This window comes from Paramormyrops kingsleyae, chromosome 3 (genome assembly GCF_048594095.1).
Source record: "Paramormyrops kingsleyae isolate MSU_618 chromosome 3, PKINGS_0.4, whole genome shotgun sequence".
NCBI classification, from domain to species: domain Eukaryota; kingdom Metazoa; phylum Chordata; class Actinopteri; order Osteoglossiformes; family Mormyridae; genus Paramormyrops; species Paramormyrops kingsleyae.
The window spans coordinates 41,261,901-41,286,709 of NC_132799.1; the positions used below are offsets into that span (position 1 = coordinate 41,261,901).

Genomic DNA, 24,809 nt, shown 5'->3' on the forward strand with positions numbered 1-24,809 from the left:
AGATACGCTGTCACGAGTGCCAGTCAAGAGGGAGGTAACACCGGCTGACAAAGAGCTGTTAGAGGACACTAACATCTACATAGACACAGTAATGGAGAACCTACCTGCAAGCACTGCTTATCTGGAGGAGCTGAGAGACCAGCTGCAGAGGGACAGTGTGTGCGTACGTGTGATGCAGTTGTGTGCAGAAGGCTGGCCAACACACGGCATCCATGAACCTGCACTCAAGCCTTACTGGAGTGAACGAGCTTTTCTCACAGTCCAGGATGGTCTCCTGTTGAAGGGGCAAAGACTGGTTATACCATCAGTAATGAGAAATGATGTTCTTGCCAAGCTGCACGAAGGTCATCAGGGCGTGGTCAAGTGTAGACAGCGGGCACGACAGTTGGTATGGTGGCCAGGGCTGAGCCAGCAGCTGAACGAACTGGTTCTCGACTGCCGAGCATGCTGCCAGGAGAGACAGAACCACAGGGAGCCGCTGCTGCCAACACCATACCCGGGGCGACCATGGCAGAAATGTAGGGTGGATTTGTTCATGTTAGGGAGCAAGACCTACCTGCTAGTGGTGAATTACGCATCAAGGTATGTGGAGGTCTCACTGCTGACTCCCACAAGGGCTAATGACGTGATTGATCACCTGAAGTCCATTTTTGCATGTAATGGGATCTGCGAGACCCTAGTCACAGATAATGGGCCACAGTTCTCAGGTTTAGCCTTTGCCAAGTTTGCAGTCTTATGGGTTCCACCATGTGACTAGTAGCCCAAATTACCCCCAGGGAAATGCTGAAGCTGAACATGCAGTACAGACGGTGAAGGGGCTCTTGAAGAAGTCAGAGGATCCCTACCTCGCTCTGCTTGCATACAGGGCTACCCCACTACAAAATGGGTACAGTCCAACTCATGGGGAGGAGGCTTCATACCACTGTGCCTATATTCCCTGCACTACTAATTCCTGCTCTTCCTGATGGAGCCGCGGTAATGCTGAAGGAAAGTGAGAGGAAGAAGAAGGATGCGCAATGCTACAATCTGCGACATCGTGCACAGAATCTCGGCAGACTGGCTCTCGGGCAGGATGTGTGGGTCACAGACCAAAGAGCAGCTGGAGCTGTCATTGGAAGCTACACTACAATCCGCTCATACCTGGTGGAGGGTCCCCACGGGATCATCAGGCGAAACCGTCACTATCTCATTGCTATGCAGCCCTCGCCAGAGCAGAGCAGTGGTGGAGCAGTTGAGCATATCCTGGGAGGCGTTCCAGAACGACCTTCAACAGAACATCCTGCAGCAGCAGTGCCGCAGCAGAACGTTTTAGAACCACCATCTACTCCTACTCTCAGAACCAGGTCGGGGAGAGCTGTAGTAAGACCGACCCGGTTAGACTTATAGTTTTGTTTACAGTTTAAATGCCTGAGAGGCATTTAAAAAAAACAAACATATGTTCAATATTGTGAATGAGCCATTTCATGTTTTGCATTGTTTGAATGTAAACATTTAAGCATTAGTCTCTGGGGTGAGGACAGACAGCACAGGGTTGGTATTGTATTTGTAATTTATTGTTCCAAGTTAAGGATAAAATGCTGTGTGTCTGTTAGAACATAAGAACATTAGAACTATACAAACGAGAGGAGGCCATTCGGCCCATCGAGCTCGCTTGGGGAGAACTTAACTAATAGCTCAGAGTTGTTAAAATCTTATCTAGCTCTGATTTAAAGGAACCCAAGGATTCAGCTTGCACTACGTTATCAGGAAGACTATTCCATACTCTGACTACACGCTGTGTAAAGAAGTGCTTCCTTAAATCCAGTTTGAAATGTTCTCCCGCTAATTTCCACCTATGGCCACGAGTTCTTGTATTTGAACTAATGCTGAAGTAACTATTTGGTTGAACAGCATCCAAACCTGTTAGAATCTTATAGACGTGGATCATGTCCCCCCTCAGTCTCCTTTGCTTGAGGCTGAACAGATTTAGCTCAACTAACCTTTCCTCGTATGACATTCCTCTAAGACCAGGAATCATTCTTGTGGCCCTACGCTGCACCTTTTCTAAGGCCGCAATGTCCTTTTTAAGATATGGTGACCAAACCTGCACACAATATTCTAGGTGAGGTCTCACCAAGGAATTGTATAATCTTAGCATTACCTCCCTTGACTTAAACTCCACACACCTGGAGATATACCCCAACATCCTATTGGCCTTTTTTATTGCTTCCCCGCACTGGCAAGAATGAGACATGGAAGCATCAACATACACACCAAGGTCTTTCTCATAATCAGCTACCTTGTGTGGGTCGGAGTGGTTCAGGATTCAGAGGGAGCAGACCTTCCAGCCACAGGGGCAGAATAATCCCCTAAGGTCTTGCTGAATCAATGGTAGTCTACCCATTGATTCTTAAAATGGGAGATGTGGTGTAATTGGTTATTCAGTTGGAGACTATGGGGTCGGTGAGTGATGACGTCGGGGTGACAAGGTAGACGAGAGTAGCGGGGAATCAGTAGAGAGTGAATGAGAGAAACGGAAAAAATAATGAAGACACGCTACAATAACAGTCGGACTCACAAAGTGGTTTTTAATAACACGACAATGACTTTCATCAAAAAACAAACTGATATTTATTAACTTTGACGTTTACACAACAACGTATGCAATTTTTCATTGTATGTGTATGTGTGATTGTATTGGTAATATTGCAGTTGTTGTTAACTGTGATGTAGTCCTTCATACTCATGCATATGAATTTGGCTTAAGTAAAGAAAATAAGAACTATATATACATGCGTGTTTATTCAGCATCGACACCTTTTCTGCTTTTTTACATAATTTTTTTATTGTGAATAATCAAGCTGAATATTTTTGTTGAACACCAGCGCCATCTTTCAGTCAAATGACGTAACCTTGAGACACCGTTAGATTTATTATCCGATCCCACGATTTGTTGAGTCATAGAGTCAGGCGCAAAAAAAGACAAAAAAAAATGTGAATCATAGAATCGATTTTAGAATCGATTCATTACAACGGACAGTTCGAAAGAAAAGAATCAGTTGAGTCGAACTTCCTATAACTAAGGCTACATTCACACTGCCAGCCACATCGTTCAATTCCGATTTTTTTTGCTCAGATCGGATTTGTCTATCTTGACGGTTTACATTCATAACTACAAGTGACCTGTATTTGATTGTAATGTGAACGCATTGGTCCTCCAAAACGTCACACATGCACACATTGATACGTTTTTACACGGGTCAACTGCATCACCAACAACAAAAAACATCATATCTGTGGGACGACTCATGGCATTAAAAATGGAGGCATTAGTAGCTCACTCATGTATAGCACTTTGCTCTGGAGGACAACAAACAGTGAATCAGCTGTACATGAGCAGGTCGAAAAGGAGAAAAAAACTCAGGCGGCTAGCTTTTTCTGTTTTCGCAGTTATTGCTGGAACTGCTGCACCAAAAGATGTGTGGGTACGAGAAAGGAGCCAGCAATGGTGGGACCGTGATGTGGATGGATGATGGCAGCGCATGCGTATAGGCAAAAAGCCACATGAATTCCGATCTGAGCATTCATATTCAGGTTGCATGGCCGCGAATCAGATACGTATGACATTTAGTACCACATATAAAAGTGACACAAATCTGATTTGAAAAGATCAGATTTGAGTGTCCACACAGCCCTGAAAAGATCAGATCTGTGTCACATTAAGGCAAAAAATACGATTTGAGTCACTTCAGTATGGCAGTGTGAACATAGTCTAAGCACCACTGCAGCGCAGGCGCTCGCGCAGCCCCTCCTCTCCTCAGCCGCTGAACGCATTCGCGCTGGTTAAGACACACATACTATGGTGTTAAATTGGTGCCAAAACTTGCGCGCATAAAAACCGTGCGCGTATGGCAAGCCGTTTTGACATTTAATCACTAGACTGGATATGCATTGCAGATATCCGTAATTCAATTCTTCCTAGTCAAAAAGAGCATTTCAGATATCCACAATGGCATTCTTCCTATCCACAATTGTCATTTCAGATATCCACATCGTCATTCTTCCTAGGAGAAATTACGTCACTTTTGCCATTCATGTCTATTGGGCTTTCAATTTCAGATATCCACAATTACATTTTAGATATCTAGAATTAACAGAAATTGAATTCTTACTAAGAAAAACTCCCATTTCAGATATCTACAATGCAATTGTTACTAGCAGAGTACGAATTACCCTTCCATAATTGGGGGGTACTGCCTTCATAACACATCTGTGACCATTATGGTCCGCTACCGCGTCAATATGAATAGTCGCCACCAGGATCAATGTTAAGAGTGCAAGATGTGCTAGGGGTGTTTACTAACATGTATGCAACACATGGTCATGGTCTGGACATGCGACAAAATGAGAATCAATACAGAAGATCTCATTATCCTTATCCCTATCCAAAAGAATTTGGTTCTGATAACTCCCAGGAATTATCCTAGAAGAAGTATATTAGTAAAAGTAATAAGCCTATACATTTACAAACAGCCTGGTCTGGTGTTATTCCTGCCCTCTCAGTCCCCCCAGCTCCAACAGCCTTCAGAAATAAATATTTGCCTATTAGGCTAATATCTGTCTTGATGATACAGTAGATCTTAAAGTACAGCCTAATTTCTAACTCACCTCTTGGTCCTGCGCGCTGTCCTGCCATCTTCCTGCTGCCTGCACACTGTCCTCATCCTGCCATCTTCCTGCTGCCTGCTCACTGTCCTCATCCTGCCATCTCCCTGCTGCCTGCTCCTGTGCCTCTCCTGCCTTCTGCTGACCACCACTTTCCTTCATACACATCAAGTTTGCAAAACTGCACCGATACTTTTAATGTAATGTTCTGTAGCTCTTAACACTATTTCCTACTTACTCTTCTTTTACCACCAAAAAAGTGTCTGATGTCTCCATCTTCCCTTTTCCTCATATTGTGTCTGTGAATAAAATCTAATCTATATTTAACAAAACAGTATCTGGGCTCAGATGAAGGTTCTAAAAATGTCTATAAATATGAAATTGTGTAATGCAGAATCAATACCACTAAAATTCAAATAATAGGGCTTATTATTTGCTAGCTAGTTTTTTTTTTTACGTTGCTATAGGTTTCACTTATAGTAATGTTTTTTCAGAGCATAACGTTAGACCTTCTTATGCGTTAACATTATCCTAATAACAAACCATACAGGCTAAGTGGCGAATTAATTTCAGAAAGGCACAATTTATTCGTGATAAAATGAGAATGGAAACATAGGGAGTTCATCTCCTTGGAAAATTACCATGATCTATTTTAACTCACCAAATAAGCCTGGTTTAAATATATAGCACTTAGCTTATCTTGCTAGTTACCATAACTAACGTTGGCTGTACCGGCGTTCTGTCCAGTTGAGCTACTTTGTCGAGGTAATCTATGGTTAAAAGCTATCGATTAGCACTACGGTAGATTACCTCGGCAAAGTAGCTCAACGACAGAACACCGGCCTCAGAAGGACAATGGTCCTTATAAAGACTTATAAATATGTCAGCTTGCATTAGTAGATGAAACACTTAAACAAATAAATTAAGGTTGTAAAATAACACATTTTCAACAGGCTAGACTTCTGCTGGCTACTCACATTTACCAACGCACGACAAACAGTACCAGTAAAGTGCAATACGAAATGCAATTCAGTGCCTTGTTATTCTATTTATTATTCAAAATATTTTGAAATTAATTAAGGATTGCATAAGATTAAATATTGAAATAACAAATGCATGCATTGAATTCCCAATTGCAAAATGAATTGCCATTTGAATTTTTGTGCTTATAATCATCCATAGTAATTTGCCCATTAAAGCCTTTGCAATAAAAACCAGGCAATTCCTTCTAAGAAAAGGACATTTATATGCAGTTAGCCAACAAACACGTTAGCCATCTGTTATCGTTAAGGTAGCAGATAGGCGCAATGGCTAATAATAAAATAATATAGTTAATGTAGAGACAATACAAAAACGCAAAACAAAAATGAGTTCTGTAAAATGCGAGTGCGAGCTGATGCTGTTATGTTACGTCTATGCGTGCACCTCAAATTTTAAACGCGGATGATTTAACCGTGTATCGGCAAAATGCGGATAGATTGACCAAAGTAGCAGACTGCATTTTGAATGGAAGTGCACTCAGAGATGCAGAGAGTGCAGAAAAGGTGGATGTAAAATGGTACATTCCATTTGCCCTCAGAACTCGGATTTCGAGTCGGAAGATGCGCGTGACGACATGCGCGCTCCTGTTTCTCGGACATCCGAGAAATATCTCGCATAACGCAGAGGATCCCGAGTTCAGAATCCAAGATGGCTGCTCCCTTTATCAACAGAAGGGAAAGTTGTAGTTTTATCCTGTTTAAGCACTACTTCTCATTTGTGGCTCATTAAATCAAGATCCGATGAATGCGGTAGGCAGGTATCTAAAGTCTCGCAGACTCGCATGGCACGCGTTTTGCCCCTAATGTAATCTCACTCCAAACTTTTTATGCAACATGAGAGCCTTGCATAGTGATGTTTCATTTTTATATTTATATTTTACTTTTGTATTTGCATTTACTTTTCTGCCATACATATGAAGAAATTTTCTTCTTGAAATTTCACTAATACATTTATCGGAATAATAAGACTTTAACTGTGCGTCATTCATCTAATTCCCCTAGAATTAGAGCCATGAACTTGCGTTCTCTGAGCCAATCATAATCATTTTCATCTCACAGACAGTGTGGTGCATTTGGACGGGTTTCTTCAAAGGGCACGTCTGTTTATATCTGTGATCTAAAGCTCAGAGCAGGTTTGAGTTTACGGATTGGTTGCTGTGACAACCAATCCAGTTAGACTTCCGAAGGACAGAGAAATCCGGGATCTAGTCAAGTAGTCAAGAATTAAATCCAGATAACTCGTTAATCCATGTAGGAGGAACACCCCCTGATTGTAAACAACATAAGAGTTTAGGTCCTGACGTGAAAACATTCAGTTAGTGTTTCAGGTGGAAGCTGATTGTTACTGGGTTTATTTCATTGTAAAAAGTATGTTTTATTTTACTGAATGCTTATGTTTTAAAATATTAAGGTCTTTCATGTGCATTTTCAGTCATTGTCAGGCTTAGGTTTTCGATTTTTAGATCTTCAAAATGAAAAGCATTGAAATTTAGATTGTACTGTATTTTTGTTGGAAATTAATAATCTTTACATCACAGTCAAGTTAAATCATTAAACAAATATTAAAATATGGGCCATTCTTATGAACCAAAATGTTACAATGAAATACAGCATTTATTTTTTTGTATGGATCAACTATCACCTTACCTTGTTACATATATGTAACTTGTCATTTCTTACTCTGATGTGATTTTTGACCATTTCCTCCTTAGCCACAAAACACAAACACAAAGCTAGATCAAATAACTGTTTCCAGCTCTTCCTAATGGTCAGGCACCATGTTGGGAAAGTAATCATTTTAATGAAATGTTTTCATTCATTTATACTTGCATTTAAGATTTGTGCACAGCAAGCAAGCCAGAAAAATGAATGGAGGGGGGCAGATGCAGTCGGGGTGCTGTTGGTTGCCCATCTCTGAATTCATCACTACCCGTTTGGATTATTGTAACACATTATTTTATGGCCTCCCTAATAATCATTTCACTAGATTGCAGTATGTTCAGAACTCTGCTGCCCGTCTACTTACACACACTACAAAATCTGCTCACATTACTCCTGTCCTCCAACATTGGTTGCCAGTCTCTTCAAGAATCAAATATAAAATTATCCTCATCACCTTCAAAGCCCTTCATGGTTTAGCCCCTCATTATCTATCTGAGCTACTCTTTCCGTACACTCTTGCACGTGCATTAAGATCGTCCGATGAAGATTTACTCACTCTACCTAAGCACAGGTTATCAACTATGGGTGGCAGAGCATTTAGCGTAATAGCTCCTAAACTTTGGAATGCTCTTCCTCTTAGTCTCCATAAGGAAAAATCTGTTATCCATTTTAAGCTCCTGTTAAAAACACATCTATTCAATGAATATTATTCGTCCTGTATGTAACTTGCCTCCCTTGTTAAATGTGTTTTTGTAAAGTGTCCATGAGTGTATGAAAAGCGCTATATAAATAAAACATTATTATTTATTATTATTATTACAGTATATTGAATCATTTTTGAAAATCTGCTATATACTTGGGTTCTGTTCAGTTCAACTGAAGTTTCAGTACCAGTCCAATCAGAGCACTGTTCAAGTCTAAGGAACTTATTTATACCGAGCTTAATTGTATTCCCCGGATGAACCCTCCAAGGACCACGATAGTCGACTGTGTTAAGACAATAAGTTATACTAAAGCAGTTCTGAGGAAACAAAATCTAGCAAGCTTTGCAATTTTAATGATTTTTCCTATCTAGTAAAACAGTCTAAAGTTTAAAGTTTACTGCCACTGGATTTGCATGAGCTCTGAGCTATGAGTTTGCATTCTCTGAGCCAATCATAATCATTTTCATCTCACAGTGTGGTGCATTTGTGAGAAATTTTATAAAAACAAGGAAAGTGACCAAGAACTGGTATAACCTTGTGTCTGTTAGCACAACTCACAGCAACACCACCAACTTATTTAACAGCCTCTGTTGATTGATAACAAGTTCTATTTGGCTACAGTTTATTTCAGGTAAATTTAATCTTTTTTGTCTTATGCCAGTAGGTGACAGGGCTATCCAGGAAATATATCATGTTCATGCATGCTCATCATTCTAGTGTTATAATAAATATATAGTTTTATTTTCAGAGTTAAAATGCTAATATAACAGCTTTTTGTTTGCTTGTTTGAAGTGTTTAGTGTTCACAAGTTTGGGATCTGGTATATTTTACAGATTTTATGTACACTATACTGTGCCAGTCTTTTGCCAGCTAACTGGAGCTTGTGTTTATACATCAAAAACAATCTAGGTAGCAGTAACATTTGATCTCAGAAAAAACCACAATGGGATCTGTATGTGTGTGCCTGTTTGGCAGTAGATGATTTTTACTTCGTCATACCGCTGGTGTGTCTGTTACGGTTATTCTTAGTGTTCTGTCACAGAAAACATTGGGCCTCGTTCACCAACCGTTCTTACGAACAAATTTGTTCTTAAACCCCATGTACGCACTTTTTTACGAAGATTCTGACATTCACAAATGCTTTCTTATCTGAATTTGTTCTTAGCTAAGAACAGAATCTACACACACTGAAGACCATACGTACGCACATTTGAGTAATGATAGGTTGTTCAAAATAATTGGTTATAGCAGTTTTGTTCATTCTACGGTTCATAAAATTAAAGTATTTGAATAATTTATAAAAGTAAAATATAAAAAATAATTTTAAAGTGTAAAAATTATTTTCATGGTAGTAATGGCGATCATGCGGATTATAAATAGGTCTGTTTCATTGGCCTTGCTATCAAAATGGCATTTCTGTTACTTCTTGAAGAGCTTGGCAGTCGTGCTCTGAGAAGGGAATGCATGTTTGAAGATCATTTAGATTTATTTGGCACACAGCGTTCACAGAGAAGGTGATATCTTTCCATGTATCAGCTTTCTTTGGGGCTTTATATCCACTGGTTAGACTACTAAATAACCTGTGTCTATTTGCATTTACCTCCTGTACAGTAAGATCCAGTTATAGCGGACTTCAAGGGACCTGGCAAAACAGTCCGTTATATCCAAAGTCAGTTACATGCAGAGTTGTTGTATGCCCAGAACACAACTACAGGACACCATTTACTCATGCCACATCCCATTAAATTATTATATTGTACACAGTGCTTGAAGTGGGAAAAAATAAGTGCAGGAACTCTAATTTTCCGACATTTGACAAGTCTTTAGGATGTGTTGGTTCAAAAACTATTTTAATTTAATCATTCTTCCAAGCAATAACCTAAAGGCATAGGCTACTTTTTTCTAATTCACAAATGGAATACTGAAAAACCATTCAAACAACATGAACCAGACCAGTGTGATACTTGTAGGCCTAACAATAGACTAGGGCTAAAGCTGATGTGATTGGTTGGGACTCAGTGGATGCATATGATAGGGCACTGTCATGGCTCATGGGTAATGTAGTCTTTTATCGGTCTTGTGATATTGTCTATTCTTGGGCCACTGTCGCTGCATCGGATCAGTTTCAGTAAGTACCGGAATGCAGAAAAAAGTGGCGGAAAAGTGGTGGAACCCAAAAGACGAAAATACAGAAGTTCCGGAACTGTGTTCCGCTGCGTTCCGGCCCACTTCAAGCACTGATTGTACATGTAGTAATCCAACTTTACCTCAGCATTATAATTAATAATCCCGACTATGTATCTGCGCTGGATATCACCGGCACACCACACGCTTGTCGGCAGAGCCTCATGTCTGTTATAGCTGAACAAAACTACAGCTAAAAGCGGCCCTGGGGACTAAATTGTTTGTCCATTATAAGCGAAATTCCATTAAATGCGAGTCCGTTATATCCGATACTTTTTCTGCATGTTCTTAAAGGCGCACGGTCGGATAAGCGGACCTCGTCCGTTATAGATGATATTCCGTTATAAGCGAGTCCACTATAACGGGATTTTACTGTATTAATACTTCTACTTCAGCATTACTGAAGTTTTTTTTCCTCTTAGTACCAAGCAGCTCACAACCTGCGCGCCTCTTCACCATTCCTTGCACACGGCCCTATAGTCTCATGCCCTTTTATGGGAAATTGCAGGGCGTTTCCCTATGCTAATTAGGACAAACTGGCACGTGCTTTCAATTACGAAGACGTGGGATTCACCATTCTGAACAATTCTGCTACTTAAGAACACGTCATGAATCCGACGTAGGTTGTTCTTAACAAATTTCGCAGGAACAAATTTAAGAGAATTCTTAAGAAAATATTGGTGAATGAGGCCCATTGGTAATAGTGCAAATGAGAAAGTAATAAATAGAATATATTTTTTGACATATAAAGAACATATATAATATGAAAGACATTTTAAGACATGGACATTAACACATAGACAAAGAAATATAGTTGGTGGGGAAATATTGTGCAAATTGGCATGTGGAATGCATTATAAATGAATAGGTGCTGTATCAGAGTCAAGTGTCACAGTTAGGACGGAGCATTTGGGCAAACACATTTATTGATATTTTCAGTTAATCCATCCATTAATTCTACAAGCTGTAGTGGTTGGGGGATGTAGGAGGTTTAGGGAATAGATTGGGGGGTGTCTGGGGAATGGGTTGTCGTTCTGACAGCACATTTTCTAGTTTTTGAGTAACATAAGTGTTACTGTTAACTATGTAAAGCATTGAGCTGGTGCACTTACAGAAAGGAAAGTGTAAAGCTTCTTTGGTTAATCACTGTGTTCTTTTATAATGTTATCCATAGTGTGTCACTGTAACTTTGGTCACAGTGTTTCTTTTACAGTGTCCTTTGTTCAAATGTAGGTCCCAGATGCCATCAGGAAATGTCAGCGTGCTGGAATCACAGTGCGAATGGTGACAGGGGACAATATCAACACAGCCATAGCCATAGCCACTAAGTGTGGTATCATTCAGCCTGGGCACAACTTCCTGTGTCTGGAGGGAAAGGAGTTCAACAAGCTTATACGCAATGAAAAGGGCGAGGTGGTTTTTTTTTCATTCATACATAAATGAGACCCCACATTCTTTTCCAGGGCAAGTAAATAAAGTGAACTGTCATTGCAGATTGAACAGGAGCTCATTGATAAGGTCTGGCCAAAGCTTCGGGTGCTAGCCAGATCGTCCCCAACTGACAAACACACTCTAGTAAAAGGTACTGTTACCTTGCTTCAGCTTTTAATTTAAGATTTTTTTCCAGTGCACCCCACAGTGTATTTGGAAGGAAAAGAAGTGTTTGAGTTTTGGCACAGATTCAGTAATTATACACAAAAATATCTGCAGTTGGGTACTTTGGTCTGCAGCTTTGGAAGTTTTAGCCATAAAATGTCATAGCAGATGTTTGTTTTACTGACAGGAATAATTGACAGCACTGTAACGCAGCAGCGGCAGGTGGTTGCAGTGACAGGAGATGGAACTAATGATGGTCCTGCCTTGAAGAAGGCTGATGTGGGGTTCGCCATGGTAGGTTACACTTTTTCATATAATGTTAGAAAAACAACAAGCTTCTGTTTACAATTTGTTGATTTTCTGTTGACAAGTTTTTTGTCTCTGGCTGAAACCTTTGAAGGTTTTCCATAAATGAGTTAGTGGAAAGTTTTATGTATTTAGCTTTTGTTCCACATTCTGAAGCTCAACTCAACATGTCCAGCCTTTAGCCTGGACTTTGTGAGTAAGATAAAAAAGGTCACTTGTTGGGAAGGCACAGCTCAAGAAAACCTGTTTCAGGGCATTGCTGGCACTGACGTAGCAAAAGAGGCTTCAGACATCATCTTGACGGACGATAACTTCACCAGCATTGTGAAAGCAGTCATGTGGGGGAGGAACGTGTATGACTGCATTTCCAAGTTCCTGCAGTTCCAGCTGACAGTCAATGTTGTGGCTGTGGTTGTAGCCTTCACTGGAGCCTGCATCACTCAGGTATGGTACATTTTTTGGGCTGGGCTGTTCGGGTTTCATGACGTTATACTGCAGTAAGTCTATGGAGCTCAATTGCGGATAATTCCAGATTATTGTATTCCTGGGTGAGGGAACGGATATGGTTTTGGCACTGGTCCTCTGCCACAGGAAATACTTTCTCATCAGTGCAAAATCTGAAAAAGTATTTCACATATCTTTTTCAAACTTTGAAAACACATTGTCTGTGTGGCAAACTGGAATTGATTAAATTATGAGATAGATCACACCAAATTGAAGCAGCACTGCATAGTAATAGCAAATAAAATGGCAGTTTTGGACACTTGATCCCATTAGCATGATAACTCCAAAACTACTTGACAGATCTTTTTCAAATTTTGCAGAAACATTCTATTGGTGTAATATCTGTAGTCTACATGCACTTGTCTTTTTATGCACATTGAGCCTGGAGATACGCAATTTCGTTCAGATATGCATCCGTTGTTGTACTGTTTTATGGTGTAAATGAACAATAAAGTTCACTTACTTATTATTAATCCCACTTAGTGGCAGCAAAATGACTACAGACATATGTGATAAATCAAGAAGTATTTGATGGATCTTATTACTACTTTACATAAACATTACAGTATATGGATGAAGATTTACACCTAGGGCTGGGTATTAAACTTCGGTAGTTTGAGGTACTGACCAAAATGGTCCAATCCAATTTTCTATTGCTGCCAAATTCGGAGACTCAAGCAGTAAATCTCAGCGTCTGTTAGCTAACAAGCATGCAGCATACTAAAGTCTAAAGTCGCTGGTGATTGGCTGTCTAACATAATGTTTCATGAACATGTCATATAGGCCAGAGGAAAAAAAATGTATGCCCAGAGACAAACTTGTGAACTGGTTCTTGTGTGTGTGTTGTTTTTTTTTTGTCGCATAGTATAAAAAATGCCTAAGAAATCAAAAGTGTGGCTCTGCAGGGTTCCAGGCTACTAAATTATATAACTAGGCGCACCAGTGCGATTGCAAATATGCCCCCCATATACCACATCATCATATATCACGTGAAACACCCGGAGAGAGCTAGAATTAGTGTGTATGCTTATGCATACGTGTGTGAGTGAAATCATTGCTACTTGGTCCGATTCAGTTCCTCGGAGGTACTTAGTCATTAACTTGCTGATTGCTTAACCACAAGCACTGGCGCTAACATGAAAGTTACAAGGAAGTGCAGAAAAAAGTAGATTATTTAGGGATTATTTTTGCACCTCAATAAGATTTTGCCTGCGTTTCCAGCCAGTGCTGGCGGTGAAATGTGTCGTCGCTTATTAGCAGGATAACGTTACATTTTTTATTCTGTGGAAAATGAAAGAGCGATCTGCCAGCCAGATTTATCTATGAATTAAAAACATGTCACAGGTCGTATAAGTAAAATCAGGACTCATAAGTCTCACATACTGACTGTGACACACGCATTTCAATCAGTTCACACGCTCACACGCCTCACCTTATGTTTCTCAAGCATAACGGATAACGCCACCAAGGTGTTCCATTATGAGGAAATTAATGGATGAGACACAGGTGTCACGATCGGCAAGAAGGCGTGCAGGGAAGCAGGGGAGAAGAGCCAGGAAGTCGGGTAAAAACGGGGATTTATTAACGTGAAACAGGACCGGGGAAGCACGACAGCGAACATCAATGACAAATCTGGGGAAGACTGACTCAGACGAGGACTAAATACAAAAGACAAGCTAAGGGTAACGAGCAACAGGTGAGAACAATCAGGCAGAAACAGGAGGTAACGAGGTGGGCGTGGCACACATTAGGTTCGGACGGAGCTGGGCGTGACATAACCCCCCCCCAAAGGCGCGCACACCGGGCGACGGACGAGACGAGGGAACAGGACCTGAAAGACAAAAGCAAGACATCAACGGGGAACCGGGAACAAGACAGAAACACCGAACAGGAACAGGGACCAGAAGAAAGACAAGACCTGACAAAGGACGGGGAACGCAGACAGGCAGACAGAAAAGGGCGACACAGAGGGAACACTCACAGGCGACACGAAGGGACCAGGAGTGAACAGAGGAGGAACAGAGGGACGAGGAGCAGAAACAGGCGGGACGAAGGGAGGAGGAGCAGACAGGGGAGACCAGACAGGAACGGACGGGGGAAAAAAGGGAGCCCAAGGGAGCCCAGACGGGCGGCGGCCGGAGGGGCCGCAGGCAACAGGAAGGAGGGAGCAGGAGGGGACCACGAAGGGAACAAGGAGACAGGGCGAGGGACAGACGAAGGAGACAAGAAGGGAGTCAGAGGGCCAACGGCAAAGGGAAGGAGAAGGGGGAAGCTGCAGCCAGCGAAGGCGCTGCCACAGCAGGCGGAGGCGCCATCCGCTGACACGCTGGCGCAGGGGGACCCGCAGGCGACCAGAGTCGGAGGCGGGACCGAGGCCGGGGGATGAGGCCGCGGAGGGGGACCCGCAGGCAACCGCCGGCCCAGAGCAGGAATAACTGCAGGCGCGCCCCGAGCCCCCGCCAAAGCGAGCGAGGGCGAGCCAGGAGGCAGGGCGGGCAGGACCCCGGCCCAACGTCTATGTCCTCTCCCCTTGTGGGACACAGATAGGCGGAGTCCTAGGTGGGGTCGCCCTCGTCGAGGCGAGGGAGGAGAAGTCATCAGGAAGGTCCCTGAGGGGTCCCATTCGAGCTCCTCCTCTATGGAGGTGGGAGTGGCAGTCAGGCTGTCCGGGACCTCCTCAGGGACTAGGACCTGAGCTGGGGGGGCTGGAGTCAGGGCCTCCAAAGAGGCAACAGGCGGTGCCACTGGTGCCGCGGGCGTGGCCGCAGGCAGTGCCACTGGAGAGGCAGTCAGGACGGGCGAGCCGGGCTGGACGGGCAGGACAGAAGAGCTGGGCTGGACAGAAGAGCCGGGCTGGATGGGCAGGACAGGAGAGCTGGGCTGGACGGGCAGGACAGGAGAGCCGGCCTCAGGCAGGGCCGTGGGCGTGTGCCGCCTCGGCGGGCACCTTGGGCGCGTGGCCAGCAGGGGGCGCCTCGGCAGGCACCTCGGGCGCGCGGCCAGCAGGGGGCGCCTCGGCGCGCGGCCAGTAGGGGGCGCCTCGGTGGGCGCCGCCGACACGTGACCAGCAGGGGGCGCCTTGGCGGACGCCGCCGTCACGTGGCCAGCAGGGGGCACCTCGGGTGTGCGGCCAGCAGGGGGCACCGCAGCAGGCACCTCGGGTAGAGCAGCGACAGCAGCTGCAGCAGGCGGAGCTGCGGGCATAGTGGAGCCAGCAGCAGTAGGTGGTGCCGTGAGCAGAGTGGCGTCAGCTGCAGGGACCGCAGGCAGGACAGGCGGTGCCACGGGCAGTGCGGCGGCAGCAGCAGCAGGCGTTGCCGGCAGGTCCGGAGCAGGCGAGTCTGGAGCCGGTAAGCCAGGGACTGCCCCTTTAAGGGCTTTAGGGACCCGCGGAATGCCGTCTCTCACGGCACGTATCCCTCCGTGGTTCAGGCATGCTGGCCGGTAGCAGTACGCCTCTAACGGAGGTGGCTTTTCCTCAACATGAGGCTTACCGGCATCAGCGGCATCTTCCCAGGCAGGGAGAAGCGAGCACGCCTCCAGGAAGAGCGTCGGGGCGGCTCTCTTTTTTACCCTTCGCCTCTTCCTCTTAGGAAGAGCAGGGCTCTCTAGGACCCAGGGCAGGTCCTTGCCCTGGGTGCGTTGCCCAGGCAGTTCTCCAGAGCTGGGGGGTTGAGCGGCAGAAGCCGCGTTAAGCTCAGTCTTGCGCTTTGGAAGAGTCGTCTTTCGCTGGGCGTCTAAGGCTGCAGCCTTTGCCGTCTTGCTCTAGACCGGGATGGAGGCAGGTGGTGAGTCGGGGTGCGGTTCCCAGGCAGCATACCCCAGGTGGGGCAGCCAAACTGCCGCTCTCTCCTTCAACAGCCGTAGGTTTACACCCACATCTACTAGCTGCTGCTCCTCACTGGTGCGGAACCTCCTGTCCAGGAGTTCCCAACACCTGTCAATCAGCCGGTGGGCTACTGGATCCTCCTGGAGATCGAGCAGGTTCGTCCACCGGATGACCTCCTCTTCCATGGGGAGAACCTCCCCAGTAGCGCTGAGCTTATTATGGAGATTTGTCATTCTGTCACGATCGGCAAGAAGGCGTGCAGGGAAGCAGGGGAGAAGAGCCAGGAAGTCGGGTAAAAACGGGGATTTATTAACGTGAAACAGGACCGGGGAAGCACGCCAGCGAACATCAATGACAAATCTGGGGAAGACTGACTCACACGAGGACTAAATACAAAAGACAAGCTAAGGGTAACGAGCAACAGGTGAGAACAGTCAGGCAGAAACAGGAGGTAACGAGGTGGGCGTGGCACACATTAGGATTGGACATAGCTGGGCGTGACAACAGGCATACAGGATAGAGTTTCATAAGCTGTCTGAACGATGCCCAGCCCTTATTTACACCAGATTTAGTTTTGAAATAAATTACCACAGCAGCACTATGTGGCTGCAAAGGAAGGAAATGGCAGCTGTAGAAGACACTTGGTCTTGTGAACACAGTAGCTCAAAAATATTTTACAAATCTTTTTCTAACCTTGCAGACACGTTGTAAAAATGATCAGAATTTTTTCAGATTTTGAGAGAAACCACCCCAAAAATGAAGCAATACTTAGTGTCAGCAAATGGAAGGGTGACTGCAGATGATGCTAAACATTGTCAACAGGATAAATCGGTTTGATCTTATTACCTTATTTACTCTATGGGATCTTTGATGAATCTTGTTACCACTGCACAAAAACATTGATTAAAATATGTAGGAATTATTAGCTCAGGTACATTTTAATATCTCCACCAATATGTTTGAATTAATTAACGTTTAATTAATTATTATTTAATGCTGATTATTAATCAATGGTTATGCCGAATGGTCGGCTCCTCCAAACTCGATTGCAGTATCCCCGTGAGTCTGTTAATGTGAGACTTAAATGGGATTCACTAATTACCAGTATCACTTAGTAACCTGGGTTAGAAGGCTCGTCCACCGAGCTGCGTCACCAGGTAATGTAAACAATTGGTAGCAAAGCTCCTCTCACGGCCGATGAGAGAGAGTCTCGCGATGTTTCAGGCGAGTTTGAGGTTCAGAGCGTGTTGCAAGATCGCACAAAGGCAGGAACTTATTGTGGAACACTCAATGATGGAGGCTAAAGTTGTGTAAAAGACACGCATTTATTCCTAGCTAACACTACAACTAACACAAACAACAAACACGAAATAACGGAATAAAACAAACGATGTAATTATGAAAATGCAATGACTGGATTTAAATGAGTAACCTTAAATGGGAAATACTGTTCTGCAAAGCAAGCACAGTTTGTGGAAACAAGACCCTAAAGTCTTATAGCAGGTTAACAGAACAGCTTAAGTTGTTAGAATGAAAGGAAGTTGGTTTACTTGGTTGAAGAGTGTGTGGGAGGGGGGGTCTTGGCAGTTGATGGCAGAGCTGCTGAGCTGATGGCACTCAGGAAGGCGCGGCGTTTGAAGCAGTGGAGTGGAGCCCCTTTGGATTCTCTCTCCTGGTGAAGCTTTGTCTTGGGTGCTGTTCTCTGTTCAGCTGGGCCTTCACTGAAGGACTTCTTGTGGGCTTCTCTTCTCCCGGGCTGATGGTCTTTTTCTGCACTGCTGCTGGTTGTTCTCTGCGCACCTTTGTTCTGAGGTCCAGGTTTTTATGGTCTAAAGTTCATGAATAGGGATGACCAGGAATTCGACTCCTGGCCCAATGGCTGGCCATCCATTTGGCGGGCTTTTGGAAGGGGGTCTGTATCAGTCCTTTTGGGATTTATGGCCCGACTGATTCTCCCTTTACTGATTGTCACGCCCCGCTCCGTCCGCTCCCGATGTGTGCCACGCCCACCTCATTACCTTCTGTTTCGTCCTGATTGTTCTCACCTGTGGCTCGTTGTCCGTGGCTTGTCTTTTGTATTTAGTCCTCGTCTGAATCAGTCTTCCCCAGACTCGTCATTAATGTTGCCTGTTGTGCTTCCCCGGTCCCGTCTTCCTCGAATAAACCCCGTTCAACCCGACTTCCTGGCTCCGTTCCCCTGCTTCCCTGCTCGCCTCTCCACAACCGTGACACTGATGATTTTCATTAAGCTGTTATAACTTTTGATACATCCACTTTTATGGTAATGACTGACCAGATTTGGAATCAGGGGTGATTAACAATCAGTTTGACACCAAACATGCCATACCAGTTTCACAGGTACATACCTCATACCATCTGTATTAATTGATTAAACAATTAATTATTTAATCTAAGTGACTGATTCACATCAGTATAGGATACAGGTGCTTTGGGTTGCACCTGAACAGATATTACATCAAATATTCATATTAGAAACAGCACATCTTATCCATAGATAGGCGTGGCCGTTAGTTTGTGGTAATATCAATATAAGTTGCACATCTGGAAACAACACATTTTGTTTGGTGTGGCTTATGCCAATTCATCTTCTCCAGAATGGATAAGATACACCTTAATTCAGTTCTTTTAACATAGCATGGTAGAAACAAAGAAACTTGGTGACTGTCCACCAAGATCAGATAAGGACCACAAAGGAATGTTGGAAGAGAAGGGGGGGTTTTAACAAAGAAGACTCTCTAAAAGTTAGAACACATTGGTTACACTCACTTTCCAGATTCTTCTGGTATACCATGAGAACATATATACAATGGTAGCTATACCTATCTATTTATTTAAATTTATATGTGTTCAAGTGCAAAGGGGTAAAATAGGCGATACTCCGTGAACATGGTTATAAGGGTGGCACACAAAACACTAAGATTGTCTAAGGACACATACAAACATAACCTATCTGTATATTGAGACTAGTAGTCGTGAGTAAATCAATATACAGGGTATACAAAAGCCAAACTTAAATGAAACTTCCTTTAGGGTGTTCATCTGTTGGGTGAGTGATATGTAAGGCAGAATGTATGGGGAGGGGGTTGTGTGCCAAGTCGAGGGACCCCTGTCCATTAGGTCCACTCTGCTTGTCTGTAGGTCCCTAAATCTTTGGGCAATAAAAGTTGGAGTGCTGGCCTCCCTTGTTATCTGTGTGTGTGTGTTTATGCGTGTAACCCCCCTTTGGTGCCTCTCGTACCAGGTTCGGCCATGTCTCAGGCCACCTGGAATTTAGGCCCTGTGATATGTGCATGTGTGATCCTACAAATATATCTGAAAATGTACACCTGATAGACCTGAGACAAATGGTCCCAAAACTGAAACAGCAGCAATAGGCGGCAGCAGAAGACGGAAATGGCAGTGATAGGTGCCAGTGGAGGGTGGAAAGGGAGGCGCAGGTGCCATCCTGTGAACACAGCAGTCTGAAATCTGAAAGTCTCTTTGTCAAACTTCACAGGAACGTTGTACAGGTCAGTGATTCTCAAACTATGGGCTATGAGATAATTTTTGGAATATTGTAAAATAAAATGTATATACTTTTTTGTCATCTGCTATTTTTCCATTACAGTGGTACCTCAGAACTCGAACTTCATCCATTCAGAACTCCGGATTGAATCGTAAAAAGTTCGAGTTCTGTTCGAATTTTCCCCATAAGAAATAATGGAAAACCAATTAATTGGTTCCCGGCCCCAAAAATGACACCGAAATGTGTTTTTTTTAAGCATTTAAACACAAAATGAACCGCATAAAACAAGAAGAGCATATACTGTACTAAACACATCTAAGCACATTTATCAAAACAGTAATTTTTAAAGCAAGAAGATAAATGTATCCAAACAATGTGTCCTGCCCCGATCGTCCGCGCCTTAAGTGTGCCAGGCCCCTCGTTAACCCTGTGTGGAATCCCCATGTGATCAGCTGTTTCTGGTTGTTGTCATTAGTCCTCTGTATTTAGTCCGCATTTCAGTTTGTTTCCGCAGTCTGGTCATTGTATTGTCCGTCTGCGTTTTGCCTGCCTTACCTGTAATTAAACCCCGTATTCCCCGATACCCTGACGTCTGTACCTTTGTCTCCGTTCTGTCCCTGCTGGGCACGACAATATTATTATAATTAAATGTATTAATGGTTTATTATTAATATAAATATAATTAATAAGAAATCTTTATTTTTAAATGTATTTTATTATATAATAATAATTACTGTTACTGTCTATCATTGTGTAAATGTATTTTTACTGTCTAAATATATGAATTCAGTTAGTGTAAACATGCAGAATGCTATCACAGCGAATGCGAGGCTGAGACTGAAGCGTTACCCTTTGTTTCCGCTGAGAGACGTACCGCATGACTCATTTCACCATGCGTACAAGTTATCTTAGGTTGGCATTCACGGTTTGAATTCTGAGATTCAGATCGAGCTCTAGTTAATTTTTTTTCAAACTGGTTGGTTCGACTTTTAAGAAATTCGAGTTCTAATGAGTTCGAGAACTGAGGTACCACTGTATATAAAGTTCATATACTATACACTCACCTGAAGGATTATTAGGAACTCGTTACAACCGAGGTATGCAGCAAAGCATTTGTGAAGCCACAACACGCACAACCTTGAGGCGGATGGGCTACAACAGCAGAAGACCCCACCGGGTACCACTCATCTCCACTACAAATAGGAAAAAGAGGCTACAATTTGCACGAGCTCACCAAAATTGGACAGTTGAAGATGGGAAAAATGTTGCCTGGTCTGATGAGTCTCGATTTCTGTTGAGACATTCAAATGGTAGAGTCAGAATTTGGCGTAAACAGAATGAGAACATGAATCCATCTATGCCTTGTTACCACTGTGCAGGCTGGTGGTGGTGGTGTAATGGTGTGGGGGATGTTTTCTTGGCACACTTTAGGCCCCTTAGTGCCAATTGGGCATCGTTTAATGCCACGGCCTACCTGAGCATTGTTTCTGACCATGTCCATCCCTTTCTGACCACCATGTACCCATCCTCTGATGGCTACTTCCAGCAGGATAATGCACCATGTCACAAAGCTCGAATCATTTCAAATTGGTTTCTTGAACATGAAAATGAGTTCACTGTACTAAAATGGCCCCCACAGTCACCAGATCTCAACCCAATAGAGCTTCGTGCCCTGGATGTGCATCCCACAAATCTCCATCACTGCAAGATGCTATCCTATCAATATGGGCCAACATTTCTAAAGAATGCTTTCAGCACCTTGTTGAATCAATGCCACGTAGAATTAAGGCAGTTCTGAAGGTAAAAGGGGGTCAAACACCGTATTAGTATGGTGTTCCTAATAATCCTTTACGTGAGTGTATAACGCTTATGTATGTTGTCAGCTAACTGGAGCTTTTGTGTCTACAGTCAAAAATTATTTGACTGACTTTATTGGTTGACAAAAACAAATTCTATTTGGCTATAGCTCTATTGGGTAAATTTTATCTCCTTTTTGGTTTCAACAAAACCACAATATTAACTGCAAAAATTTTAAATATTGCAGTACGAAAATTTTCCAGTATTGTGTAGCCCTACACTCAAAAAAATAATTTGTCAGATATAATAAATTTTATTATGATACCTATTTCCATCTAATTTAATTAAGGAGTTCTAACATAAAAAAATGTTACACAAAAGTTTTACATACATTTATTATGTAAGTTTAATACATATTTATTAATTAAATTGAACAATAAATATTTTAATTGGATTAACTTAATATATATGTTTTAATTTAGTTTATAATAAATCCTTAAATTCTACAAGAGCAAAAGATATGACTAATAACCCCAACCCCTATTTAAAAATTAAATACATTTACAACACAATATTTTTACTGTTCATTTATTTATTTGAGCCATCAATTACTTTGTGAATAAGAAAGACCTGTTATTGCAGGTTGAACAAGTTTTTTCCATGTCAGTGACAAAACAGCAGAACCATGCATGCTAATGTCTGAGCTACATCCATGGCCATGGCCCACTTGCCTGCTGCTGCCGCTATACCTGCGGCGGCCCCTGCTGCGACCCCGCCTGCTGCCACCGCTCTGCCTGATGCGGCCCCTGCTGTGGCTCCGCTCGTCCTGCCTGTCTCGCCGGCTCCGCCCGCTGCTGCTCCCGAGGCTCCTGCTGCGGCTCTGCCTACAGCTGCACCCGGGGCTCCTGCTGCCCCAGAGGCGCCAGCTACAGCCCCGCCTCCACTCTCACCTGAGGTCCCTACGCCGGCTGTCTCGGCTCCGCCCGAGGCTCCTAGACCTCCACCTCCTGCTCCGCCCGAGGCCCCGACACCAACCCCTGAAATCTCTGTCCCCGAGGAGGTCCCGGACTGTATTACCATCGCTCCTCCTCCCTTGGTTGAGGAGAAGGAGGAGCTTGAATGGGACCCCTCGGGAATCTACCTACTGAGTCCCTGTGGTGGTGGAGCCTGACCGGGTCCCTGAATATCTGTTTTCCGAAAGGGAAGAGGATATAGACGCAGGGTGGGTCTGGGTCCCGCCCTCCCTGCTCCCTGGCTCGCCTGTGCGTCCCCTGGCTGTGGCTCGGTGGCTGCCTGCGGGTCCTACGGCTCCGGCCCGACTGTCGCCTCCGGGTCCCCCTCCCATGCCTCGTCGCCCGCCTGCGGACCTTCCGACGACGCCTCATCGGCCGCCTCCGGGTCCCCCTGCTTCGGCTTGGCATCGGCTTACTTCGGCTTCCCCGGCTCCGCCGTCGCCTGCCGCAGCTTCCCCCTCCTGCCTGCCTGCGCCAGTGTCCCCTCCTGCTCCCTCCTCATCGCCTCTGTCGGTCCCTCCGTCTGTCTCCTTGTCCCCTATGTGGTCCCCTCTGGCTCCGGCCTCCCGTCCGCCTGTGGTCCCTGCGGCTGCTTTCCCTCGCCCGCCTGGGTTCCCTCGGGCTCCCCATTGTCCTCCCACCTTTGTTTCGCCTCCTTCCTTTGTCCCTCCTGTTTCTGCTCCTCGTCCCTCTGTTTCTCCTCTGTTCACTCCTGGCCCTTTCGTTCCATCTGTTGGTATTCCCCCTGTGTCTCCCTTCCTGGTCTGCCTGTCTGTGTTTCTCGTTTTGTGTCAGGTGTTGTCTTGGCTGTTGCCCCTGTGCTTGTTCTGTGTTTCTGTTCTGTTCCTGGCCCCTCGTTGATGTTTTTTGCTCTTGTTTTCCAGGTCCCGTGTCCCCCGTTTAATCTCCTCCGTCGCCTCCCCTGAGGCGCGCCCAGGGTTCTGTCATGACCTGCTCGTTCGCACCTCCTGTGTACCACGCCCCCCTCATTACCTTGTGTTAATTCCCTGTTATTTCGGCTTGTTCCATGTATATTACTCCACGTCTTCCTTAGTTGGGTGTCCACTATTTGCTCTGTCTCCCTGAATAAACTCTCGTTTCCCGCAGTCCTGCTTGCTTGACTCGTCCATCGCCGCTTCCTGCCTGCTCAACCGCCGTGATCATTACACGTATTCAGCATATGAATTATTGAAAAGGTGTACAAGTGCAATATCTATTCCTGAACTAATTTGTTTTTCAGGGCCAACACTTTAGGGGACAGCCTTTGTCCACTCAGATTCATGACAGCCTTCTGTATGAATTCAAAGGTGCATTTTAGTTTGTCTGGAAAGCTGAGGTTAGGGGCATATTTAAGTCCAAAGAACATGGCACAGCCTAGAGCCACATTTTCCACCCCTTCAATTACAATGCCTACACGGGCAGGACATCAGCTTCGGCACTCTCCCTCCTGACTGTGTTCTTCTTCTCAGCCTCTTCCAAGTCCTGGCAAAAAGTACACAAACAAATTAATTTAAGATTTAAAAACAGACCCTAAATGTTATTAAAATGCTGCAGTTGTTGACAGTGAACAGGCCTACATTCTGAATACTAAAATCAAGTAAAAGAAGAATTTGCAAAAGAAGAAAAGGCATCTAAAATGTTATGGATTAATTCATAATCCCATTACACTCACTTCATTTGATTTTGATACACAGCAAAAACTACTTTAAGAAGACAATATTCTACATTGTGTCCAATTTATTTTATCTAAATATCTAACACCTCAAAGCATACTTGAACATTTACACACAATATAATGTATACACGAATTAATCACACAATCCCTTTGAACATCTATTGAGTTGTTCTATAAATCAAGACAATATTGCTTTTTATATACTGTGTATTAAAACATGTGAACTACTACTCTCTTGAGTCAACCAAAAAGAAAAAAATAATACAACTAGGAATTTGTGTAAACCACTTTCTATGATCCTATAAAAATAATTTCAGTTGAAGAGTCAA

The 24,809-nt window shown here is 43.9% G+C and overlaps 1 protein-coding gene across 4 annotated transcripts in view; it reads left to right on the forward strand.

Annotated features, from left to right (window-relative positions):
• LOC111838113 (plasma membrane calcium-transporting ATPase 1-like) overlaps positions 1-24,809 on the forward strand; it is a 79,808-nt gene that overhangs the window by 26,250 nt on the left and 28,749 nt on the right. For 3 of the 4 annotated variants that reach the window (XM_072710308.1, XM_023800732.2, XM_023800733.2), the window contains exons 12-15: positions 11,468-11,647; positions 11,729-11,816; positions 12,018-12,124; positions 12,389-12,580. In XM_072710308.1, coding sequence (XP_072566409.1) covers positions 11,468-11,647; positions 11,729-11,816; positions 12,018-12,124; positions 12,389-12,580 — 567 coding nt within the window. The remainder of the gene's footprint in view (positions 1-11,467; positions 11,648-11,728; positions 11,817-12,017; positions 12,125-12,388; positions 12,581-24,809) is intronic. The other variant, XM_072710307.1, reaches the window with a different exon arrangement.